General features: G+C 32.5%; 1 protein-coding gene across 1 annotated transcript in view; it reads right to left on the bottom strand.

Moving 5' to 3' along the window:
* Nucleotides 1-211: 211 nt before the first annotated feature.
* Nucleotides 212-6,493, bottom strand: part of LOC106471254 (N-alpha-acetyltransferase 10) — a 34,033-nt gene continuing 27,751 nt past the window's right edge. The window contains exon 7 of the mRNA XM_013931845.2: nt 212-1,220. Coding sequence (XP_013787299.1) covers nt 1,167-1,220 — 54 coding nt within the window. The 3' untranslated portion in view covers nt 212-1,166. The remainder of the gene's footprint in view (nt 1,221-6,493) is intronic.

Here is a 6,493-nt window from a genome sequence, read left to right on the forward strand (position 1 = left end):
ATCATAAAAGCATGTTTGATATGAAATAAGCTATTCTGTTGAATAAATCCATTACACCATCTCACTGAAGGAATTTGGATTTTTCAAGATTATGTAGCTTTTCTCATGTTAATTTTGGAATTTCAGAGTTGTGGGCTGACAATAAACACAAATTATTAAATTATGATCTTTTCTTCATAGATTTTCAGTTTGTGTTCATAGTTAAATGTGATTCTCATAACTAACAAATCACTGTGGAGCAATGTGCCACATTTGAAGTAAGGCTGTGTTTTTTCATAATTAACAAGTTTTGGGGGAGAATTTGTGGTAATGCTGTCTGTTGGTCAGTGACAAAGTGTTGAATTTGGAAATACCAATGGAAACAAGTCTGATACAGTTCATGATATGACTTTTATCAAAACTATTTTCTTTACTTACAAGCTAGTTTTCAAAATATGGAACACATGAAGTGAAGTTAAATAACTATTGAAAACTGTAGTGTTACTGTTCACCTAAAAGAACCTTGAAATGATTTGACTAAACTATTATTGTTTCTGAGTTGTTGAATAATAAAGGTACATTTTGTCATTTTTTACTTACTAAAAATTATTATTACTACCTTATTTTTAAAAGCTTAGGGTAGATTTAATGAAGTTCAGGGTACCTTTATAACTGTTTTTTGCTGTTTATTTACTACATGATACTTGTGAACTGTGTGTAACATACTGAAGTATGAAATTAATTTTTAACTATTTTGTTGTTCATTAAAATATTCACTATCAATAACTCATGTGTGGGCTTACTGAAGAACAGAAAGGTTTTGAAAGATTTTTATTAAAACTAAATACTACTTCATATTTGTATGATGAGTGTGAATTTGAATGAAGTACAGGTATATTTTCAGTTTTTAGTGGAAAAAGTCTTTGTTTTGTATTAAAATTTTAGATTTATTTCAGGGACACACACTTGTGGTTTGCGGACAAACAAAGCTGCTTTAGAATACTGGAGTTGCTTCCCTATTTTCCTGGGGCTTTTCTTCTTCAGTGCATCAGGCTTCATTACAACTCCAGGTTGAATGATGAATTAAAATTTATTGAAATATCTCGGTCTTTGAAACTAGAAAGAATTAAAGTAGAACATTTGGATGGAGGTTTAACTCATTTAGTTTTCTACAGGTAATGCTGAAGTCATTCTTTTTTGTTTGATCCTTTGGAGTCAACATCTGTAGCATTCAATTTGTTCTGATAAAAGAGAGAGGAAAAAAAACAATTTCATATCTAATAACTAATCACATCAAGGAAAAAACAATGTTTTACAATATTATATCTTGTAATTAGAAAACTACGTTACATTTAAAACACAAAAATAAAAAACTTATTTCTCCAAATTGACATACATAAACATACTACACTATAGGCCTTTAAGCCTTTTATCTGCAGGAAAAAAAGCAACTACACTACACTTAAATAGCAGTCTTATAATTTTTCAAACATAGTTTGATTGGATATTTCTAACTGGTTCTAGTAATTTATTTCATCTGTTCGATCCAGTAATTTTAATTGTTTTATGATACAAAAATAAATGAAAAGATTACTTAATAAATATAGAGTTATTTCATTATTTTGAAATATATTGTAGTGCTTGTAAATAAGTTTTATAAACATTGCTAACTTGTTCAACAACTCTACAAAAAAAAGTACTTCAAAATGAATAAATAAATACTGAAGATGAATACCACATTTTGTATTACAAATACTTCTTATTTCACTTTTACAAACAATTTCTATCTGTTATATTTCATTCTGTTTAGTACAACTCAGTTCAACAGATAACAAGTTAATACAAGTGAATTGTACAGTAATCTTAATTTTGATTAAAACAATAGGTGTCTAGTACTTTAAAATTCCAGTAGAATGTGTAATTTTCTTCTTTACATGAAACCAATTTTCTTTACAGGTTAATGTTTCACCGAATAATAATATTATTTCTAAAATCTTTGATTTCCTGATTGTTTTTGTCTTGATTTTTGGTGATATAATTAAGTTTATTGACTTAAAAACCAACTTTGTTAACAATGAGATGTTTTAATTAATCTTACATTTACATATACTTATTTTGAAGAGAAATAAAATATCAATATCATCAGCAAAGAAAATTATTTCACTCATATGAACTAATAAACCATAACCACCAAAAAATTAAAGGTCCAAGTCCACATTAGGTAATTATTTCATTATTAGAAATTTATTCCAATAAGAAAGAAAGGGCAGTCAACCACTTACATAATTGGAGTCCATCTTACACTGGAGTTTAGAAATTCACACATTTCACCAATACTCACTGATTTATTACAAATATCACAATAATTACATCCAAAAACCTTTTTATTAGGTCAAGGAAAATTCCAGCTATTGTCCCATTTAAAATTCCTTAAGAATTATTTTATTACATGTAGCTAGTATCCTTAACCATTATTTCACTTGATGAAGAAGGTATCCTTAACTATTATTTCATTAGATGTAGCTGCTATCTTTAACAATTATTTTATTAAATGCAGCTGTTATTTATAATCCAGTAAAAGGTGTCCCAAATAAGAGATAGAACCCTGGGAAGAAGTCAAAAAGGAATAAGGAGATAGGCATAAAGAAAGAGACTGGTCTAATCCTGGCTCAGAGCATATACTGCCAGAGCTGAAGTAAGATTGGTGACAATAACAGAAGTTTGGTGTTGAGGGAAGTTGCAAAGGCATTCATTAGAGGACTCCCTAAGGGGAAACAAATCACTGAAATGCAAGAAGATGGAGGCAAGACAGTTGATCTGCCACCAGGTTTCAAGCTACCAGGGTATGACCAGCTGACAACATGGATGAAACTGAAAATAATGGAAAGCTCGATGAGCAGTCAACATTTTGAGGACATAGATATAAGGGATTGCACCCCCTCCCCCAATCATACCCTGTAAAAGGAGTAGAGGTGGGGGAAGAGGGATTACCAGTGTCATGTGGAACTGATCGAGCCACAACAGCCAGAGAAGAAAATATGGAGGTAGAAATACAAGAGATGACAAGGAATCTCTGGACATATTCCATTGATCTACCAGGTTCCACTGAAGGGGATACATATAGTCTTGTCTGAGAAGAACAAAGGACTTGAGCAAAGGCAGAGTCACCAAAAGAGAATACATCCTCTTGTGCAGGAAGAGATTGAGAGCTTTGTTAAACCACCCTGCAACCAAGTTGTAAAAGACTCCCAAGTGAATCAAATACAGTGTGGGGGTCAAGATGGACTTGGAGAACTTGGTCAGCTAATCCAAATGAGATGCCTCCTAAAGTAGAAGTGAGGTCACAGCCATGGATACTTCTTTGGACAGAGCCAGTCATTCATATAATATTGGAAATGGAGACTCAATAAATGCATCCTCCATGGAAATGCTCTCATGACCTAAATGAAAACATATGGGCCATTGGTAACTCAAAGAGAAGAGCCTGGAACTGAAAAACCCAATTACAGTAGATGAACTTGAAAAAGTGATGGGTGAACAGAGAAATCAGAATGAGGAGAAAAGTATCCAAAACATCAACTTTGGTCATCCACAGCCTGGGAAAGAACACCAACCTCATATTCAGAAAACCATCCATCTTGAACTTAAGATGACAAGAAATTGGTTCATGAACAAGATATTTCTTACAGGTTGCTACTCTCCTTGTCTTCTTAAGTATAACAAAAATGACACAAGTAAACACTCTGAGAGGGGCTGAGGACTCATTTTAAGGCATTTGTAGCCTGAAGAAAAGACACAGCTTACGTTAGGTGCCAAAGACATACAAAAGCTAAGGAGGGTGGAAAGAAAAGCAGAGAGGAGAAAAAGGAGATTGAGTGTTAAGAGACAGAGCAAGTTCATGAGAAAGAACTTGTGTAATCCAAAGGTTGCCTACAAAGAGAATCTATAGATGTGCAGATCAGAGCTTAAGAGGCATTTCCAGAAACAAGTCACCTCCATTATATGCAATGGCCAGTACTTTTAAAGTGGAGATATCAAAAAAAAGATGAAAAAGAAGAGGAGAGGGGGCATACTAATGAGATGCCTAAGAACAATAAACCTGTTGCAACTCCCTGGATAGAGAAAATCTGAAAACCAAAGTAATCAGAGAAGACTGCCTCAGTTCAGTTTTCCAGAGTTTAAGGAACACCTCTAAAGATCTTGTTTTAAAAAAAGGGTGCCATACACAGGTCCCTGACATAAAAATAACAGAGGCAAACACTCAAAAGTAAGACACCCATACAAAGCAAGTCCCAGAAACAAAGAAACCAAATTAATGTGACACTGCATAAGAAGATAATGAGGCCAAGAATGTAAACAGGTAGGAGTGAATGTTCCCAGTGAAGCTATCAGAGTTGCAACGTAGGCCATCCAAGAGAAGAAGTGTAGAGAAATATAAGAAGGAGCTTAGTAGGAGCAACATGAAGACAAGAGGAAGATATCCAAGCTGGAAGAAGAGACTCAAGGGACTGAAGCTCAGGGAAATTAGAAGAATCTTGATGATAAGTCATACAAAAAGTGTCATGAAGTCAAGGAGGACAAAACAAATGGGGGTCAGTCTAAAGCTAAGAGAATGAACATAATGAACAATACCAGAATGAACATAAATATCATTGAAGGGGAAAAACAAGATACAGTCAGAGAAAGGAGGTTCATGCAGCAATGTAGCCAAAGACTCATCAAAAACAACTACAGAGAATAAGATAAAATAGCACATACTTGAGTATGCCATTGAAACAGCAGAAGTGAGCTCCTGAAATGCAGTATTAGGACCTAAAACAACAGCAGAAATATGGATTAGGTAATTAATTGTCAAAAGTAACCACAAAACCTTTTTCTTTCGTATTTGGTTGTATAATAGTAGTAAATTGAGTTTACAGAAAAAGTACTGAAAGTTAAATAATTAAAACAATGGAAACATCCAGTGATTCCAAAATAAAAGAAACAATCTGGAACACATCCAAATACAAGCAGTGCCAAGGAAAGAACGAGTCTTTGTTGAAATGCTGGTGCTCATGGGGATTACAGTGCATAGAGGATGTGTTGCTCTCCTAATGGTGGAGGGCTACAGTCTAATGATGATTACATCATACACTGAAGAAGCACACGTTAACCCTTTCCAGATGGGTCACGGGTGAAAGGCCATGTCATTGCGTTTGTTGACTCGCATTCAAAATATTATTGAACTACTATTTCATGAATTTATGTCAATAAGTTTGGTATCAAACTGTAGATTATAATTCAAATTTTAGTATTATACATTACTCAATTTCTTAATTTAAAAGTAAATATTAAAAAACACAGTTAAATATCGATTTTTGTGTGTCATGTGATATGTTCAATGCAGCACTGGTTCAAATTAGATGTTTGTGATGTCAAAATACTAAGTCTATAGTTTTGTATGAAGTAGGAACTCAAATTACCAATATTGACAAACTAGAAAATAAAATAAGAGTCTCTTTTCTATGTGAAAGATATTGCTCATGTAATGAATCAAACACAGTGGCACCCCACCCATCGCTTATCATTTTTGGAAACACTCCCTTATACACCTACTTCTATACATGACATGAATAACCAATCGAAAGCTCACAATGTCCCCCTAATGGCATTCTCAACTATTTTAACATGTTTGGATGCCATCTCGTTCTTTCAAACCAAGATTTCAAAGAGTTAGGTTATGTGTTTAGTCTGCTCGAAATTTCATATATTTTTTAAACTGAAATACAGTTTAGTTACTAAGCTTGATAAATTATAGTGGAATTATATGGTATTGATAAAGTAATATATGATTTTTTGGTTTTTCAACTGTATATATAAAACCTAAAAAATTATTTCATTTCATATCCTCCATGTGCGAAAATTTTAAAAGGCTTAGCAACCTATGTCAAGCATCAACCAAGAACAAAAGTCGTAACTAGAAGAGACACTTGTTTGATTCTTCTTTATTTACTATTCTATGTTTTAAGAAAAATAAGTTTAAGAACTTATTTTAAAATAGCAATAATCTATATACATATATAATGTACAATACTTGAAATGTGACTGTATTTTACAAAATACTAATCTACTAAAACACAGCCAAGACAAGTTACTTTGTACAAACCAAAGGTCAGTTTTATGTTGTTGGATAAGGTAACATGAGTGCACATGTGCCGCATCATTGTAACTTCTATATTGTTAGCCAGGCACAGGTGAAAAGTCAATATAATAAAAATAATAAATATATATACATGTATAATGTTATGAGATTTAAGATATTTAGTCTAAACATTTATGTTTTTGTGTTATAATTTGTTGTCATTCTAGAATGAAAGAGGCATAATTTATATTTATTTCCTAATTTTTTATGGTTAAGAATACTCAAATCTACCAAACCCATACAGAGATTCGGTACTGAAAATAACAGATAAAATATAAAGTTTTTTCTTAAGAAATGTTTGATAACTATCTGGACATTATAAAGATTTCACAT

This window comes from Limulus polyphemus, unplaced genomic scaffold (assembly GCF_000517525.1).
Source record: "Limulus polyphemus unplaced genomic scaffold, Limulus_polyphemus-2.1.2 Scaffold4495, whole genome shotgun sequence".
In the NCBI taxonomy this organism is placed as follows: domain Eukaryota; kingdom Metazoa; phylum Arthropoda; class Merostomata; order Xiphosura; family Limulidae; genus Limulus; species Limulus polyphemus.